The sequence below is a fragment of the Sciurus vulgaris genome (genome assembly GCF_902686455.1).
Source record: "Sciurus vulgaris genome assembly, chromosome: 13".
NCBI classification, from domain to species: domain Eukaryota; kingdom Metazoa; phylum Chordata; class Mammalia; order Rodentia; family Sciuridae; genus Sciurus; species Sciurus vulgaris.
In genome coordinates this window covers 78,892,014-78,912,186 of record NC_136474.1, presented here as the reverse complement: position 1 = coordinate 78,912,186, position 20,173 = coordinate 78,892,014, and the positions used below count along the sequence as shown (strand labels likewise).

General features: G+C 38.7%; 1 protein-coding gene across 3 annotated transcripts in view; it reads right to left on the bottom strand.

The window, feature by feature from the left end:
* Positions 1-905: 905 nt before the first annotated feature.
* The window catches only part of RAB27B (RAB27B, member RAS oncogene family), a 146,486-nt gene continuing 127,218 nt past the window's right edge, over positions 906-20,173 (bottom strand). For all 3 annotated transcript variants that reach the window (XM_079109502.1, XM_079109503.1, XM_079109501.1), the window contains 5 exons: positions 16,574-16,745; positions 14,980-15,062; positions 10,472-10,575; positions 7,767-7,890; positions 906-6,448 (listed from right to left, as the gene is read on the bottom strand). In XM_079109502.1, the coding sequence (XP_078965628.1) occupies positions 6,259-6,448; positions 7,767-7,890; positions 10,472-10,575; positions 14,980-15,062; positions 16,574-16,726 (654 nt within the window). In that variant the 5' untranslated portion in view covers positions 16,727-16,745 and the 3' untranslated portion in view covers positions 906-6,258. The remainder of the gene's footprint in view (positions 6,449-7,766; positions 7,891-10,471; positions 10,576-14,979; positions 15,063-16,573; positions 16,746-20,173) is intronic.

Below are 20,173 nucleotides of genomic sequence, written 5' to 3'. Positions count from 1 at the left end.
GGCTTGTGTATCACTGAATACTTCGACATGTTAATGGTTAATTTTAGTGAACATATCATTCAAAATTATTAGAAAATTTCACTAGCAAAGCCCAGTCTTTAACTAATTAATGAGAAAATTAAAAGAGAGAAACAAAAACCACTTGGCAGAGCTCAGCTCACTTCTTACTTCCTAGTTCAGCATGGATTCATTTTAGATGTGATACAAATTTCATGTTGATACTGATTTAATGTTCCCACCTACCACACCTCTAACTCCAGCATGAGACATAAAGTTGTTTCGCGTATACAAAATAATTGATAAAAATGTATTTTTATTTGAAAAATGAGCAGAACAATCACTGAATACAGTTCTCAACCATAGTATTCAAACCCAGACACCACAAAAATCATTGGATGCTAAGATTTCTGAAGCCACTAGAACTTTGGTACAATAAAATAATGACCTAGCAGTGTTTATCAGGAACCACAGTCTATTCAGGGGCATATATAATGAAGAATCCATGTTAAAGTTTCAAGCTACATTAAAGCATTAGACAAAAACAGAGCTCTGTGTAGGACAGAGACAAAACAATCATGCTTAGCTTAAAAATGAGGGTCGTGTCACTGAAAGGTGAATGGTGGGGATACAGTGGAGCGCTTGAGTGCTATGTAATTAGAACATGGTCTATATTTAACACAGTAACTAAAGCAGGATTTTTTTAAAACTTAATTTCAAGTACAATCAGAATCTTACCAGGCTATGGACACAGAAGCCCTATTTTATACATGGAGGATATTGACCAAGTTGTAATATACTATCTAGAATATACTTGGTTTCCTTGAGAGAAATACAAAAGGACATACAGATTAAAATGGAGCTCATCTTTTTCAATAACAAATTAAGTTAAATATTTTCAATCAAACACAATGACCTTGAGGTAACCAGCCCATTTTTAGTTTCCTACTAAAATTAGTATGTTGTCCTTGTTATACTTCTTACCTCAAGTGGTTCAAATTATGACTTGAGTTTTTTATTCATTATTATCTTGTGATAATAACGTGTTTATGAAATGGAACATAATTTACAAGTCACTTTCTTATGTATATTATCCCTTAAACCCTAGGAGGCACTCAAGGTTTATAAACACTGTATGAGGAGAAGCTGCCAAGATATTTAATGACAAACCGTGGTCCACAAATCATTCTTTCTGGTCCTTATCCTTTCTATAACACTAGCTTTCTCTCAAAGAATATTTGGGGAAAAAAATCACCTGGGAAAAAATAAGCACAGGTATACACAATTAGCATGCGAGACAGGTAGTATTTTGGTTTGCCAACAGATACAAAGATGGTAGTGGTAGTTTAAATAAAGGATCTATTCAGTTAAAGTCAGATATGCTGGCTTCTACAAAATTTGCTGATCATCCTTAAAGATTAAGTCAGCTAAGGGATCTTTGCCATGACTTCCATGGCCTCTTGGAAAGAAATGAGGAAAACAAAGTCAAACCACTCCATTGAAAGATAGTTCCCTTATATATTTTTCCCAAAAGATAACTTTCTTTTAAATAGTTACACTATTCTGGTACTAATGTTTGTGTTTGTTTATTTTTTGTTAATGATCTTCTCTTCATATATGAAATTAGAAAACATCTTAAGCATCAATTATACACAGAACTTTGGAGGAAAATATATTTAAGATGCTATACCTTGAAATTAAACAAAGTACAACTTACGGGAGTATTGGATTCATATACAGTGAATAAATGTTTTTAAGAATTCAAAATTTTGATGACATACTGAAATATTTGGTGCCCATTTTTATTAACTTAGTTATAAGGGCATTAACTCTGGCAAGCAAAAATGATAAATATTTTCCATAAATCTGGTTACAAATCTCTGTTTTTATTTTCTAGGTAAAACAACCTATGGCCTTCTCCTTGTGCTGTATTTAAAAGTATGATTTAGCCAACTTTTTCCTATTTTTTTTTTTTTTTTTGTTGCTGTTGTTCTTCCTAGTTCTTGCTCACCAATATCATTGTGGTTGGGTCTCTACCCAAGAATTCAAAGGCAAAAATTTTATAAAATCTCTTATGTATATGTAACAATTTTTATCTAAAGCTCTACATTATGAGATAAGCAGCTTCAGAGATTTATAAAGCACTGAGCCCACACGCAGAGAATATTCTACGTCCACTTTCATGTTTAAGAGCTCAGCACTCTCCCAGAAATAAGCTGATACCTCAAAAAATCAAGAAAATATAACTTATGGAAGATTTTTTAGACAACCTTTTCAAATACAGACAGTATCTTGACATCTTTAAATATGATATAGCTCATATTTCCTCTAAAAGATGCAAACACCCTAGACTTCCTCTAATGCTATAAAGCATGGCGGTAGAAGGCGAAATAACTCTTCTAACACTTTGGCTAATATCACAGCTTTCAAATCTCCCTTTTAGAGTTATTATGCATTTTAGGAATCCAGAGACTTGGAAAATTATTTTTTATAGTTTGAGTTTGAGAGTATAACTCTAAATCCTTAGGTATGAGGATATTTGCTCAAATTTCTGGTGTGATACACCACTAGGAAAGCCTGCACATCCTTAAGTGAGCAGAGAAGCAGGAACGGGGAGTGACCTTGTTTCATGAGACAAGATTCCAGGTCACACCTATGCCTACTTGTTCACCTCACCCGTGCACTGTGTAGATCCTAATATCTGTACTCGCTCATGGGCAAGAAGAGACGTGGGCTCCGTCACATTTGTTGAGTCCCAGCACACTCAATTTGCAGCTTAATACTTTAATACTAAAGTTAAAGAACTTTGTATTGTGGCTGCTCTTGAATTAATATTTAATGTATCTGTCCTTATAGTCAAGCTTCTCTTTCCTATCAAGGGAGCAAAATAAGGCTGATCCAGTTCATCTTATCTGTTGAAAAACAGATGGACAAACAAGAACTTATTGTAGGAGCAAGACAAAGACTAAGACACAGAATAGCCCATCCGGTTAAAAATAACAGATAAAGAACTAGAAAATGCTGGTTTTGAAGTTTTTTTGTGGTGTGATAGCTGATAATATGGACATGATAGCACAACTGGCTGGAGTGATAAATTATAAATTTGAATACTCTTAGGGAAAAGAGACACAAATGCAGCTCCCAACACTCAGCATTTTCTTTGCTAATTCATGACTGGCTTCCATCAGCAGATCAAGGCAAACATTACATTTTCTCAACTCTTTTTGATCCATTTTTCAAAAGACCTGCTTTTACATGAAAGGATAGCCTTGTACCTAATCACATTCAAGAGTCTCAAGGAATGCCCATCCATGAGAAGTAAGCTAGGAAATTAAGAGAAAGTGGTGATTATCACCGGATACTAAGAAGTCTTTGAATCTTTTGCTGAAGATTTCAGAAGACCTTTAGCTGTGTGGGGTCTGTCTCTGTGAAGCCCTCCTAAAACATAAGCTTAGAGGAAGTGAGCTATGTAGCTGGAGATGAATTTGGTCACAAAGGTATCTTAGGCACTGAGTTAGGGAAATGTAAACATCAAACCAGTGTAAACTCCAGAAATGAATTCTACATCGGGAAGGAATTTCATGTACTTTTAAAATATGTCTCCAAAATATAGTATGGTTTACTAAAGCATCTGGGAGATAATTAGTAACAGGACACATCATGGCTAAAAATATATGTTGTTCTGGGATAAAAATATGAAATTCTATACTCATGGTATCAGATTAATTTGAAATTATAAAATGAATTAATACAGAGCTATTAATCCTTATATAATGACAGAGGAAAATTCTAACAATGGATTACATAGATTTGGGGTCAGGTGTCAAATTTTCCTGAGAAAATATTTTTTTAGGCAAGTTTTTTATTTGTAAGTAGAATACTATGTTCATTTTTTTGGCCAATCTTAAAATTTCATTCCTGTTGAGATTGTTACCCAATAATTGTTATTTTTACAAGCATAGTTCTATAATTACAGGCACCATCACCTTCTGCTTCACGCTACAGCTATCAAATAATTATCTTAAAAAAGACCCTGAAAAAAATACTCATTAAATAACTGACAGTGACAGAATCTTGGCATAAGTAAATCAATCATGTAACTGGAAAATGAAGAGGAACTAAAAGATGTATCAAAACAAAATAATTGCTTTGGCATTTTATAGAGACCAAACATTTCCTATTAGGGAAATGCAGGGGACATCACAATTTGAATCCAAAGAAGAAATTATTATCATGACCACAAAAGTTTGCCAAACTTTGCCATAGCAGTGGTTTTTATCATTCCTCTCCACTTTCTTTCCAGAAGAAATATCTTAAATTTTGATAATAATTTTCTATCTTTGTGGTATAGGCATTGAGATCTTGAAGAACACTCCAGAGAAAACACCATGATCCATCTTAGAAGCTGGGGGCGCACTCCAGAGGTCAGAGAGCAACATGGGGGCTGTTCCCATCAAAGCTTCCAGATTGTTCTGACTTGTGGCACATTTCTGGGTCTAGACCATCCCATGAACCTTATAAACAGACGGTCCCTTGGATCTACCTTTGCTTATGAAACTGACTGGGAGGGAGGGGCTGGGATTTTGTCTCTAACATATTTGATTTAACAAAGTAAATATGCATAGAGTACGGAAAAAACTAGGTGTGGGTGGAAAAAAAATATACGTGGAGGAACTATGCTGTCAAAAAACCATATACTCAAAAAGAGAACATTTGAATTACATTGCCTTTGTTATTGATAAGATTCTTAATGTTGCTATAGGAATGGCTTATGAACATCAGAAACAAAGGTAAAAAAAAAACGATGTAATATTAGCTTAGACACTGTTAAGAACTGGCCAATGAAAAATACTTTTATCACCATATTTATAAAGAAAAGACAACTTAGGTGAAAAAATAGAACAACTGACCATATTTTTGGTGAGATAAGATATAGCTCCATTCTTGGTCACCCCTCAAAGACAGCTCAACCACAGATGTTCTTTTGCCTTAGGCAAAATTTAAAAAAAAAATTATTAAGAGATATCATCAATTTCTGTGTGATTAATAATTTGAAAATTCAGAGTGACCCCAGAATTGATCCCATCATTATTCTGAAGTTGCTAATCTACAAATGACACATTTGCATTACTGCAATGGATTCAAAGCCAGCATGGAGGGAAGAAATGTGATTTAGAGTTTCCCAGATTTTGTAAACAAAGGAAACCCACAATTGACAGTCACTTTTGTTTTCATATTTTATCTTTAAAAAATTTTTAGGATTAGATAGATTTTCTTGACTACATTTTTAAGAGAGATATTTAGTAAACAGCAACAGTTTATTTCTCCTTGTGACTATCAACATATGCTATGAAAAATGAAATGTGGGGCTGAACACCACCTGAATGGATTCCTAAAATTTTGTTTCAAATGGAAACCTCTGGAGACTCTCCTAATCCCAAAGGATAATGTCAGCTTCTAATTGGCTTGAGAGAAATTTGGCTAAGTAACTCTTCCAGGCATCTGCAACAGATACACTTAATCTCAGCTGTTCAAATGCCATGTTCCCCACACTTTCCTTTCTCCTTCAGGCATTTCTCTTCTACTCTGTCATTCGTGATTCTGTTCTGATCTATCTGCCACTTGTTAGGAATACAAAAATGACATTGTTCACAATCTCCTTATTTTAGCAGAAATCTGACCATCACCCTCTCACAACCCTAGCAGTACTTGAGCATTCTGGTGTAGTTTAGTGGGTATGCACAGTAATGTCATTCTTTATGAACTATATAGAATTCTTCATTGTATATTCATTGTTGCTATTATATTTTCCCCAGCGCAAATGTGGAACTAGTTTATCAGATTCTGTACGAGAAGTAAATACAATCTTTTTAAAAAAGTCAACTTTCCACATTCTCCTTTAAGTAGTCCCCCCTTCTCCAATGTGAAAAGGCGCTGTTTGTTCTCATTTAAAACTCACCAACATTTCTTTCTTATATTTTCTCATATAGGCTCAATTTCTTTATTAAAAACAAATCGAGCATCCATGATGGTGAGATCACCTTTAAAAATCTTTGATTTTTGTTTGGAAGGGCCTCCAGGACAATTGGTTAATTTGTTTGAACACTGTTGACTACTCTGATTTCTTAAAATAGATACTCTGGGAGAAAAAGAAAGACATGCCATTGTCCAAGGTCTACTCGACAATGATTGTGCAGCTTATCATTGCTTTGGGGAGGAATATTTGGGTGGGGTTCTTGATTGTCAGTCCTTAGGTACAGTCTAGCAGGCACATTTCTTCTCTGTGGGCTTTTCCCCATCTAGCTTTCCAGAATTTCCACCGTTGACAGCGTCGGGGACTTGTGTCTTCTCTACACACTGTTCCATTCGCTTCATTATTAAGTCCAGAAGGGTTTCCACAGATTTCTCTACGTTCTGTCCAGTCGCTGCACTCGTTTCAAAATATGGTATGCTAGTAGAGAAAAGATCATATATATATAGTCAGTTAAAGTGACAGATAAAACCGTATGTGTGTATCACATAAAACAATGTTTTGAAGTATATACATTGTGAAATGGTTAAATCTGGCTAATGGACAAATGTATTGCCTCACACAGTTATCATTTTTATGCTAACATCCTCTCTGCAGTTTTCAAGTGTACAATTTATCATTATTAAGTACAATCACTATGTTGTATATTACACTTCTGGAACTTACTGTAGTCTCAAAAAATGCCAAGAAAAGTGGATGTTCAGGGTTCTCACACAGAATGCTAATGATAAATATTTTTAAGAGGAAGAAATCACACATGCAAACACATGGCTGGCAGAGAGATTGTGAAATCATGTTTTCACAGGATACATTGGAAAACACCCTTGCTTTTCTTCAGTTAAGTAAAAATTAGTGGGCTGATGTGTAGTATGGCTATAACTGGTGTTATGGGCAAGGAAACTGCTACAGGAGGTTGTCAGGAAGCTGAAGCCAAGGTGTTATCATTGTTTTAAAAAACTAGGAGGGAAGAAATGCCTCTTGTGATTGAAACTGCCACTAAAATATGACTTTCTTTCCAATCAATCATTTAGAAATCTAATTTAGAAACGAGGCATGCATTGAATGGATATTCAGGCGAATGAAGCCTATATTTACTTAGAATCAAGCATTCCAAGATGTAAAATTTAAAACTCTGAATAAGAGTCCTTCAGTAAAAAACTGGCAGGATGAAATTGCTTTCAACTTAAAAAATAATGACAAATTTTATGGTGGAGTCCTCTTTTAAGTACATAGGTTTGTTTTCAGTTTTGTTTCTAGCTGCCATTGAAGCTCAGTTAGGAAGGGCTACATTACCCTGTCTGTGTCAGGTACTACTCTTTAGACTTGTGTAGTTATTGAGCAACAGGATACTGTTTATGCACTTGAGCTGCTATCTTGGGCTGTCCAAGCTGAATTTAAGTTCTACTGTTTACTAGTGATATGGCTCTCCATCATACAACTATGATTCAATCTTTTATGTAAAAAATGGTATTACTCTAGTATCTCCACGTGGTTATAAGGAGTTAAATGAGTTAAAAGTCTAGGAATGGTTACTAGCATATAATTAGGATTCAGTAAATGTCACTTGCTATTAGTATTAAGTAGTGCTTTACACCATCACATATTTCTCTGGAAGGTTTTCTCCAGTTCACATCCTGTTCTTGATCCAAGGAGATTCCTTCAAATACCAGTCTCATGTCTGCTCCACTCATTGGCAGCAGCGCACAAGGTCAGAGTATTCTCAATGGAACTGACTTACCCGTATTTTTCAGCCAGGTCTCGGGCTTGCCGTTCATTGACTTCCCTCTGGTCTGGCAGGTCTGCCTTGTTGCCAATTAATACTATATCTGGATTTTCACAGTAAGCATTTGCTTGCAGTTGGCCTTGGAAGGGAAGCAGATGGAACCAGCAAGTTAGATGTAAACAAGCGAAGTCAAGTGACTGCTCATACTCCAGATTCTAATCGAATTGTTCATCTGCAGTTCGGTTGCTTACTAGTAATAATTAGCCAAGTTAGTTACTCTTCTCAGTCACAGTTTCCTTGTCTATAAAATGGAGATAATGCCTCACAAACTGCAGACTGTGAATAATGTCCAGGAAGGACCTGCCTCAATACCTCTCTGTGCCCTTCTACATCCAGGGAAATGCCCAGAGCTCCACATGCTGCTGCATACCATTTGCTTCCCAGATACAAGTGGAGATACCAGAACATAACTTTAAGCTGTTTAAAACTCTTTATTCCATTAGGAGGCTGCTAGATTTTTACCTTCTCTGTTGTCCCAAGGGGTGATCTAGGCAATGGAATATTTTTGAACTACCAGGACTTCATTTTTAGGACAGGTATCTTGTTTTTCTCCTTTCTCCAAGAAAATATCATGTGCACCCCGTGTGTGTGTGTGTGTGTGTGTGTGTGTGACACAGAGAGAGAGGGAGACAGAAACAGAAACAAGGAAAGAATGAAGGAAGAGGGGAGAGAGGGAAGAGATGGGGAAGGAAGGAAAGATAAGAAACCTGTCCCTTTGTGTTTGATAAATCACAGAGGCTACTTTAATGTCTACTTTATGGGTGTTGTGTAGAATCCTGCCAAAACTACAGGGAGAACACAAAGGCTTACCCCATAATATCAATTATTTGAGTGTTAGAAATTGAAGTGTTAATTAGATGTGGCAATTAATTACCTTAAATCCCAACATTATCCTTCTGAAAACTTAAAAACAGAGTCTCATCTGCCTTGAAAAAAGACAAACAAACAATCCTCTGAAAGAATTTAATAATCTTATTATCTTCTTGTCTCCTCAGAATCTAATAATGCCACCAAAATTGGGATAAGGAGATACATATTAAAAGGAAATAAAGACAGATCCTAGAATAAACACTCATTTGGAGAAACAATTAAGAAAGAATCTGTTGATATTTTCCCCATTGGTTGCAACTATTATTGAACTCACATTGAAAGCAGTTTGAGATATTAATGATTAAGTGTATATTACTAATTTTAAGGAAAACAAAATAAACATATACACAGAGAGAGAGGGGTGGGGGACAGTCAGGTGCTCACCGAGCTGGAGAATTCTGCAATGGAATTAAATAGGCCAAGTCTGCACTTATCCAGGCCTGTATTTATGTGGTGCAGAGTCAAAAACTCAAGTACAAAAATACTTAATATAATGTCAGGTGGTGGTAGTGACTAAATGAGTCATGAAGAGGGTTGAGGGAACACAGTGATGACATGTGTCCTTTCAGATGGGGCTGTGGGTCAGGAAAAGCCTCTCCCAAGAGAGAAAGTGTTGGATAAAATCTTGGGAAAGAAGTGCCTAGCACCTGACTGTAAATGGAAGAAGAGAAATCAAGATGGAGGGAATTGGAAGCAGAAGGCCCAAGGCTTCATGTCCTCTGACCGTTGGCCTGGGAGCCAGGGCCCTGTACGAGTGAACAGGAAGAAGTCAGATCTAATCACAAGGGCTGAAAGAGGACCTCAAGTACTCTGCTTTTTCCCTCCAGGTGAAATGGGAAGTCATAGAAGAAATCTGAGCAGAGGAACAAACCTACAATTTAAAAACCACGCAACAAAACAAAACAAAACCCAATGTCACTCTGGCCACTGACAGCCCAGACAAATCCAGAAATAACAAGAGCAGCACCAGCCCACAGGGCAACAGATCTGACCTGCAACTGTACATCCCATTAGATCAAACTTCTTACTTGTCATAAAAATGTGAATGGAATAGTCTCTTTTGTGGCACATCGATTTAGAAAAATAAGGGAAAATTCTGACACTTCTCTCCCATGTTGATTCATACCAACTGACTTCCATGACTGATCAGGCAACGTTTCAGTTTTTCATTACACCTAATACATGGATGGTAGAGATTTTCCTATATGAGAAAAATCTGGTCCTCACATTTGAACACTTGCTTAAGAAGTAAATTCCAATGTGAGCTGAATGACTGACGGGCTAGGCTTTACCCTCACATAGCTGTCTGCTCTGGAGCAGTTTCTGACCTCCTTCACCCATTCATCCTTGAAAACATCTTAGGTGCTAATGTCCCCATCTCAGAAAACACTGTGCCCTCTCCAGGTTGGAGGCTGTAGAAGTAGAAGTTCACTTAGTTGTAAGAAGTTATTGGAGACTTAGTAGAAAAGTGGTATTAATGGTCTTTTACAACAAAAAAGGTCTTAAATATAGATTGTTAAGAAGCTGCATAGGCTTCCTCCAAGAACAGGGTCAAAGGAAAATGTGATTCCAAGCCACTTTGGGTGATCCATGTAAAGGCCACCACTGTGAGAGTGACAAAGGAAATACTCGGACTTATCCTTTTCAGAGATAGACCATGGTACCCAATCTGGCTGTACTTGGACTTATCCTTTTCAGAGAGAGACCACGGTACCCAATCTGACTGTCAAACAAGCAATGGAGCGGTTGGAGCCCAAAGCGGCCAGTACACATGACTCAGTCCCACTTACTCATCCAGTTTCTGACATTTAAGAAGCTCTGTTGACTGGTGAGATCAAACATTAACAAGAAGCCCATGGCGTCTCTGAAAAAGGCGGTGGTGAGGCTCCGGAACCTGCGAGGAAGCACAGTGGGCGGATTTGGGAATTAGTCCACGTACTTATGATCACGGTACAAACAACCTTGTTTCTATTTCAGGTGTGAGATCTCTGAGGCTGGTCCTGCTGGATTATCCTACAGAAATGGGAGGACAGGCAGAAAGATGGCTGAAGGGCCAGGCCAGGGTTTGGTTGTAGATATTTGTAAAGACCACAGACCTGGCTTTATAGCCCCAGGGCACTTATATACGCACAGCATTTGTAACATTCGATCACATGATTGCTTACACAGCTTCTTGGAACGTGTTTCTGTTTGACTTATAGGCATGTCATGGTCCACAGTTAGAATGTAAGCCACTTGAGAGTGGGGACTTAAACTTAGACATTTCAATTTGTCTTGCCTGTGCCCAGAAGAAAACTTGGCACACGGGAGTCTGAAAATGAATGGCTGGAAGCATATGAAGAAAACCACAACTGTTAGCAGTTGGAACTAGACTGCTTTTGTAAGGAAAATGTTGTCGATTCTTTCAAAAGTCACTCCTTAGGGTAAAGGGGAGCTTTGGGCTGGCATCCAGTTCTTGGGAGGAGAAGAAGATAAGTAGGGTGTCTGAGGAAAGCCAGGACCAAAGAGGTTTGTAGTTGGAAAAAGAAAGTGAGAATACTCATTTCTAGGAAGATGCTGAAGGACATGCTCTCCTGTGTGCACTGGGAACACCTTTCTCTCCTGCTCCTCTTCCAGTCCCCCACCTTCTTCAATGAAGTTGAAGGTGTGCTGAGATCCACTGAGACATTAGCAATGGGCAAAACCACAGACCACACATAGGGACCACAGGTTTTGAATTTGACCATGGGTTTTTAGAAAGGCATTGATTTTAAAATGGAGAAGTAATCACCTTCTACCCTAAATGTCCTCCTAATTGCTGTTTTCCTATTTTAGTCTTTTTTGTAGATCTTTCATGTTGGTTTTCTCAAAATTCTAGTCTTGTCTTTGTTTTTTTTTTTTTTTTTTTTTTTTTTTTTGTACCAGGAATTGAACCCAAGGGTGCTTAACCCCATAAAGGGCCATATTCTCAGCCCTTTTTATTTTTTATTTTGAGGCGTGATCTTGCTAAGTTGCTTAGGGTCTTGCTATGTTGCTTAGGCTGGCCTCAAATTTGCCATCCTCCTGCCTCAGCCTCCTGAAATGCTGGGATCACAGGAGTGTGCCACCATGCCTGGTTCAAAGTTCAATCTTGACTTTTCTCATCTTCTAAGTGTGCATTGGAAAATGTCATTTACTTTTTTGGTTCAATTATAGCCTATCTGTTAAGAAACCCACAGTTTATAGATCCAGATCTTTCCTGCCCTTCACACATGTGCCTAAGGACTTGGATATTTCCACTTGGAGGAAGCTCAGGTACCTCCGACTTCCTATGTCCCAAACAAACCGGTCCCTCCTCCTGATTTCTTTTCCTGTCAGTGGCATCATCATCGACCCAGCTGCCACAACTTCTCTCCTTCACCTGTACGTGACACGTACCTCTTGACCTGCTCAGTTCTGTCCACCTACCCTGCCATGACTAGTTTCACACCATTGTCTTTCACCTGGATAAATGCAACAGCTCTCTTTATTAGGTTTCCTGCGTCCAGTTATGTTTGGAACCTCCCCCACCCCCACAGCTTCATACCGATGACATCAATCCTCTACTATCAACATTTTAATGATTATACACAACTCTTTAACACCTGAGCTTCTTCATAAGCCGTCAGGGCTCTGCAAGAACAGATCCCTGATCTTCATCTCTTCACTGCCTACAGGCATGCTGAACTTCTTCAGCTCCGAGAAAGTTCACCCTCCTCTGATGGGATCTCATACATGCTGGTCTTTCAGTGGGTGACCTTATATAAAGGCATCCTATCCCCCTTCCCTTCCTTTAGACTGGATACCACTCACTCATACTCTGTGTTTGGGCATAAACATAATGGCACCAGAGGAAACAGCATTTCGTAAGGAGCCTCCTCATCTGGGTGACAGCTTCCTCGTAGGGGCTCACCTACTGCCATTGGCTCCCTGTTGCTGTACTAGGGTAGTATTGCAGTCATATATTTGTCCACTTTCCACCTTGCTCTGGAATCTCCAAGGGGAAAGCATATGTTTCAGACTCACTATCCATTGTGGATTAGTTTTAAAATATTTGTAAAATTAAAGAGAGTAACAGAAAAAAAAAATAAAAGAAATAAAATTATTAACTATTTAAAATTACTTCCATAGAGAATGATACTTTTAGTAGCAAAGCAGAAGAAAAGAGATGATTTATCTAGTGTTTATTTCCTAAGCAGTTATTTCTTTCATAGATCATCATCATGGTTTAAAAAGGTAGCATATAAATATCAAAAAATTTACTCAATTTTTTTCTCTGTGATTGTTTTCTCTACCACTTCCTGGGAGCTCACGGAGGTTCTAGTGCTTTTGTTGAACGGTTCTCTCTCTGAAGACTAGCTGTACCCACAAAATCATTTCCTACTCAACCATAATAGTGAGGTGGCTAAGAAAACTGCTCTGTGTTCTCTAAGTGTGTGTGCGTGTCTCACTTGAGGACAAGGCTGTGCCATTCCCTCCCTCTGCCTCCAGTACACAACCAGTCATTCAAGACATGCCTGTCACAGAGACCTGCCTGGGCTGATCACGTGCTCCTTCAGAGCAGTGTGGATAGGACACTCTGGTGCTGGGTGGTTCTAATACTCTGACTGCTCTGTCCAGTATTCTTGTTACCTCCATTCCACCCAGGGGGAACAGAAATTTGTTTCCAGTTTCAGGCCCCCAACCCCTGCTGTCTCATTTTGCCCAGGGATCAGCAGGATGAGGAGAGTTAGGACTTCATAAAGAAACAGAGGCCAGAGTCAGTCACCTGCTGTTCTTTCTCCCTCACCTGGCACTCAGGCTGTGTCCTATATCCTTTAGGGTGACAAAAGGATCATATTTTTCCTCTTTCCCACGACATGACTTTCCTTAATAACCATCACGGTACCTGGATCATCCTCAGATGTCCTGAGGCACAGGGCCGAGGTGTGAGGCATGGTTGGTCTTGTTGCCTAGCTACGCCCCACATATGCAGAATGTCACATTCTCGGGGGATGAGTAACCCAAGTGTTACTAAGACTGCCCCTAGTATTCCCCGTCTCCCTCACAGCACAGCTGTCTCCGGGGACAGATGAGAGAAGCCTGCCATCATGCTGAGCTGACATCTCATGTGCGAGGACATATGGGAACCACATTTTCTCATATTACTTCTTCAAAAATGAATTAAATTGGTCTATAAAGCATACATCTCTGTGACAGCAAAACTGACACACGAACAGAGACTCGCCAGAGGAATGACTCCAGAGGAACCAGTGGTGTTGAAGGGTGTGTGTAAATGGAATTCACAGTCAAAAAAGCGAACAGAGAGGGCCCGGCACCTCTCCTGGCGTTTACACTCACTGAAAGTGAGAACACTTTGGATGCATTTCAAAAAATGGAAGTGTTTACAAGCAAGAGCATTCTGAGACACACGATGCAGGATGTGGAGGTATGTACCCTCTGAACACCTCTGCTGCCCAGCTATTGCCGATTTAAAATTTGGATCCAAAAGGAACCAAAGAAGTGCATGTTCATTAAATAATGGAATGACCCCTCCAGCTCCAAGCAATCAACACTCCTATCTACGATCCTGGACATTGCACCAGGGCTGACACTGACACCCTGGGCAAAGTCTCTGCCCTTAGGAAGCTCACAGTCTTGATGGGATAAGAAAACCACAAGAGAATCAATATAGAGCGGTTAGAGGTAGAAATTAGAAGAATCGCCCTTTTACAAAGTGGTATTTAATTAATTTAGTGACTTAAAGGGGTAGGATGGGGGTCACAGGTGTTCAGATAAAAGTGGCAGTTCGTTGCAGCTGGGGTGTTCTGAGAGGCTTCACAGAGGAGGTGGAATTTGAGCTATGCCTGGCGACAGGAGAACATCAGGAAAGGTGGGAAGGAAGTTCAAGATTCTAGATGGGGGTGCGGGGGGCGGGGGCACAGGTGTAACCAGAGCCAGTTACTTGGCAGGGGACTGAGGCTGCGAGAAAGAACAGGAAGAGACAAGAAAGCTGTCAACTCCCACTTCAAAAGCACTTATAACAGCACTTTCACATCTTCATGCAAATACTCTGGAGAGGGTGTTTCCTAGTACAAGCAGAGTCAGAGTTACTTGAACTTGATCTCTGTATCTATGAGCTACACAATGCTAGTATGGTTAATGAACTAGAAATCATTTATTTTTATTTCTCAATAAAATATCCATTTTTACACTGAAAGAAGAGCAGCATATGATTTGTTTTTAAATTCATATACAGCATTCATTTAAAAGAATTTTTTCTCAACTCTATGTCACTAGAAACAAAGTGATTTCCTATTACCGCTCTTGTCCTGCAGTGTCCCAAAGCTGCAGATGCACCTTGAATGCTTTCCCAGAAGAATTTGGTCCTTGTGTGTTGTAAACCTGAAAGATACAATTCCCTTCAGTTAATATTGCTTTGTATTCTTGTCAACATTCTAATTCTCTGGATTCAGCCAGTGTGTTTTTTCTTGATTACTATAATCAAAGTTCATAGTGCAGAATAAATATTTGCTCCATTTTTTTCCCACAAGTATCATAAAAATATCACTTTTAAATGTCAAGTACAAGTATGATTTCCAATGCAATTTAGCCACATTGCAAACTTAAACATCTTCTATCATTTCCTTATAGAGGCAACAAACATCAGATTTAGGACCCAAGTTCTAGGTTCAAAAAGCAACTCATTTAACCTCTCTGAGTCTAATACTCTTATCTACAAACTGAGGCCCATAATCCCTTCCTACTTAGCAGAGTTAGTGCAAACTAAAATGAAATAACAAATGGGAAAGTATTTTTTTTTAATAGTGAAGTGTTTTACAAATACCTGAATTTCATTAACAGTGAAATGGACTTTCAAAATGATTTATTTATGAAACATACACAGACTTTCTCGGTGAGTTAACACAGGACATTTCAAGCCTTCTTTTAACTAGTCATTTCTTCAAAGGTTCTTTTCAGGTAAGCTTATTGATTTAGTGAAAATGACTTACAGGGAAAATTTTACAAGGGTTTATATGCAGATGAGTGGGGACAAGGGGGAGGGGAGAACTCAGGCCAACCGGAAGCAAGCCAGTTTGCTAAAACTACACTGCAACTTTTGAAATAAGGTCCAGGTCATGATTCAGCTTCTCGGGCAATAGCCTTCCAGCAACCATTTCCTTTGTTTTCTTTCTGAATTCTCAAGGAATGAGTGGATTTGTGACATCAACTGGGAGCCACAGCCATCTTGGCAGTCAAGAAAACTTGGGTGGCAAGAAATCTGGCTAAGCTTATGGGCCTATGCTGCATGTCTCACATGTCACAATATCCTTATTCCTGTCATTAGTGTCTAGCACAGGAGAAGGGGTGGTTGTGATTCTCACTTAAACTCCCTTATCTTGGAAAATAGCATGAAATTGGTCTCACATTCTGTTCATAATAAGCCAGTGATTGATGGCTGAGGCTCCATGTAAATAAAAATGCAGCAAGAACTTACAAAGCTCATGTTCCAGCTATTTGCCAGTCATACTTTTAACCTCTTCGTTACAAGCAAGACTTACACTTTTTTTTTTTTTTTAAGGAATTTAACTCCAATCAAGGAGTTAATTTTTTTTTTTTTTTTTTAGATCCTAAATAACTCAAATTTTCAAAGATTCTTTGAGGGTTCATAGAAAACACACTATACAAATCCAAAAGTTATTTATTTGCCTTGTGTACTTTTGGAGACAAGAAGTAATGCCATTCAATATTTTTCGAGCAAAATGTTATTTATATTCGAAAAAGTAGTAAATAATATTCTAATGTTAGGTTATGAGTTTCATGTGATAAAAAACACTTTCCAGTACAAATGCATAGTTTCTTAGTTTTTACTTTATACAAGAGGATAAATAATAACCGTATGTTTAAAAACTTACCACACGCTTTTCCCGAAAATCTATTCCTACTGTAGTGATGAATTTAGGGTTGAATTTATTATCTGTGTATCTATAAAGAAATGTCGTCTTCCCCACCCCTGAATCTCCAAGGGCCAGGAGTTTAATCAGATAATCATAGTCCCCATCGGTCATAGTGATGGTGTTGGTGGGCCTGGGTAAGAGAGGAAAAACAAGCATTTTATGATTAAAGCTGATTTTCCTTTGCCTCCTAAATACAACATAAATGTAATTTTCAAGATTAAAAAATCAAATGCCTCTGTTCTGCCAAATTCAGAACTAACTTGATCAAAGCAGCTTCGTAGGTGAGGGCACAACTCTCATTTCTCTCAGTACAGATCCTTTTATGTCATGTCATTTAACCCCAAAAATATATGAAATAGCCACTGCCACAGAAATTAAATTAGAAAGCCAAAAACATTTGTTTTGAAATCAGTGCCCTTTGGAATCAGAAGAGGGTGCTAGGAAGAGAAGAGAGTTTCAGGAACAGAAATGGCAGTGCAAGATGCTGTGGGGATGCTAGAGAGAATGGCAACTACTTGCAGATAATAGAAGAGAACTGCCTAGGGGTATATTATGCATTTAATCACGCAGGAGTTCTCTATTATGTGCATACAAGATATTCCTTTTTAATTCTAAAAATTTAACACCTGGTATAATAACCTTTAAAACATCAATTTGAAATCATTTTAAAAGTAAGCTTGAGAAATCTTCCTTTTTGAAACACCAAAGCTTCTGCTCTCCACCTTCTACTATGTTGGCTACATAGTCATATATTTTCCAGACCTCTGGAAAGAGGAAGAGCTGTCAGAAAGCATAGTAATGGTAGTCCTGCTAAAATTTCTGCTGTTGGAAGGAACAAACGTCACTTGCCATTTTTTCCAGGGCTCGGATCTCTCCTGATTCTGAGCAAGAATGAGCCACAAGCTAATGCCAGGTGCCCCTGAACACCAGGACACACAAGAATGACAGCATCCTGTGCTGGATACTTGGTGAAGTTTCCACTTTCGAGTTCAGAAAAATGATTTGCTATTTAGTACAACTTTCTGATGGATGGTTCCAGAATCAAACATTTATCATATCCTAGGTAGAGGAAGGCCTCTGAAGATTTTTCTAGAATGGAAAAAGTTGCTCTCATCATTATGTGAAAAAGAAGATAATTTCCCTACTTGTAAAGATCTGGAAAAGAGTTCATTCTTCAAAAGTTCTGAAGAGATTAAAACTACATTTCAATAACAATCCGTTACATGGACATGTCTAAAAATCCAGACAATTCTAATAATTTTCTACATGTAAGAAAATGAGGTTCGTAATGTCCACGCTTTTACTTTGTCATTCAACTTAGTAGTCAAAGATGATTTAAAATTTTTATTTTAAGATACAAATAACAAAAGGCAAACTGGTCACCAGGTGCAAGCCTTAATGATGTGGCATAAAAACTAAAGCCATTGGCTTCCTTGATAGAAGATAAGGCTGGAGGATACTATGTTTCCACTGTAAATGAAGAGAATGGAGTCAAAAGGGTAAGTACTTCAGCATCTTTTAAATTTTGCTGAAAGTTAGTTACACTTTGTGTGTGTGTGTGTGTGTGTGTGTGAGTCTCAAGAAAACTAAATCTTAAGCAAATCTAGCCAAATACCTTTAATACACAGTTAGACCCAAAGATGAAAATTGAAAAAGATGGAATGACTAAAGGAGCTTCAGACAAGATATGAATACACTTGAGAAAGACTGCGAGAAAACAACATAAGCTTTCAAGATGGAACATGATTGATAAATGAGTCAAATCATCATTGTGCTTTTAATTCAAACAAAGCAGTGACCCTTATGAACTGCAGTTTCCCAACAAGACTTAACAGGAAGACAAACTTGCACTTAACCCTCCAGCACAGGGAGGAGTTAAATAGGAGGAGAGAGATGCGGGATCATTGCACAGGAGATTGCTTCCCACTTGCAGAATGAGACTATTAGCCACTTGCCAATTGCATGATCTACCATGGAGTGCTGATTGGCAGCTAGTGTGTCCTGTTATTTGAATGTAAACCTGCCTGGAATAATAGTGGGGCTGCAGTCGGTCAAGCTGTAATCCAGAGCAAGTGATGTAGGCTAAAATGGATCAATTTCACTGTGGCCTATACTGCCTCTTTTGTATATATGAAGAGTGGTGGACACTTTGTGACATTTAAGACATATACCACCCAAAATGAAGTCAAGCTTGGCACTGTTAAACCCCTTTTTTTAGTCTTTCCAATACCCTATTTGACATGTTGAGCTAGGTTTAACATAGTTTAAGTTTCTTTTGTCAACTTATCACTACCTTCTTCTCGCTCTCTCCCTCATTCTTTCTATTTTCTTTTTAGTTCAGTCCCTCTGTTTATTACTACGCGATTTTCTGAGTTCCAATATTCATATGACCTTGATATTTTATACTTGGCACAGCAAATACAGCACCACAAAGAAAAATAAAAGCCGTGGCACGGTTTCCTTTTCTGACAACTAGGCTAAGAAATGATCCTCAAAGGGTGGAAAGTGGACAAGTTTAATAGTCTTGCATATTCTGGCACCATGATGGATGATCTTGCACTTCTTGGTTCTCTGGATTAAAAGGGAAGAAAATGTTAGAAGATTGCAGTGTTTGGGGTCATGTCTGACTCTTGGTCCTCACCACAGTGTTACAGCCATACCACAGAGTTAGGAGAACCATGAGATACAGACCAGAGTGCCACACCCAGACCCCTGCACAGGACCGCAAGGGGCTGGAAGAGTAAGGAAAAGGACTGAAATACACGGCACCCCCGAGGCTCTGTTGAATGGAGTCTAAAGAGCAGAAAGAAGCCCAAGTGATCACATGGTCGAGCCCCTCAGTTTCCAGTAAAAAGCCACCTTCAGAGGAGATACATGACTTGTGGGAGTGACTGCAAGTTGCTGAGGAAAACTCATAACTCTTGTGCCTGTGGGACAGGTACAGGCAGAAACGTTTTCATTCTAGTGGGGAAGGAGATGGCCTTGTGTGGCCGGAACATAATTTCACAGTCAGAATATCTCAAGTGAGGCTGCCCACGGATTCTCTGTTTGCACCCCACCCCCAAGCCCCTGTTATTCTGGTTCGCCATAAGTTCCATTAGTGCAGGGACTTAATCTCCTCTGTCCAATGCTAGATTCACAGAGCCCAGCACAGCCGCTGGCATGTGGGAGCTCAACACGTATTTGTTGAGTATAAAAATATATTTAAACTCTTCCAAGTGATACCAATGTTGTGATTCATGGAATCATCTCATGAGTAAGTTGGTACAAACGGTGCCCATCCGAATGAAAAACTTGAATTCTTGTTTATGTGTGAGTGTTTAGGTTGAAGGATCACTATGGTACTTTCCAGATCTGACTTCCTGAGCTTACTTTTCCATTTTAAGTAGCACAAGAGTACGAAGATCTTCTCAAAATAGAATATTTATGTCTTCACAGGACCAGTTTCAAACAACCTTACAAAAAGACAAAGCACAGAGGGATTGCACTTTCTGAGGATAAGATGTGTGCCGGCGGAGAGCCTATAAAGTTGTCAGCTGAAAAAGTCAGGGCTCAGAG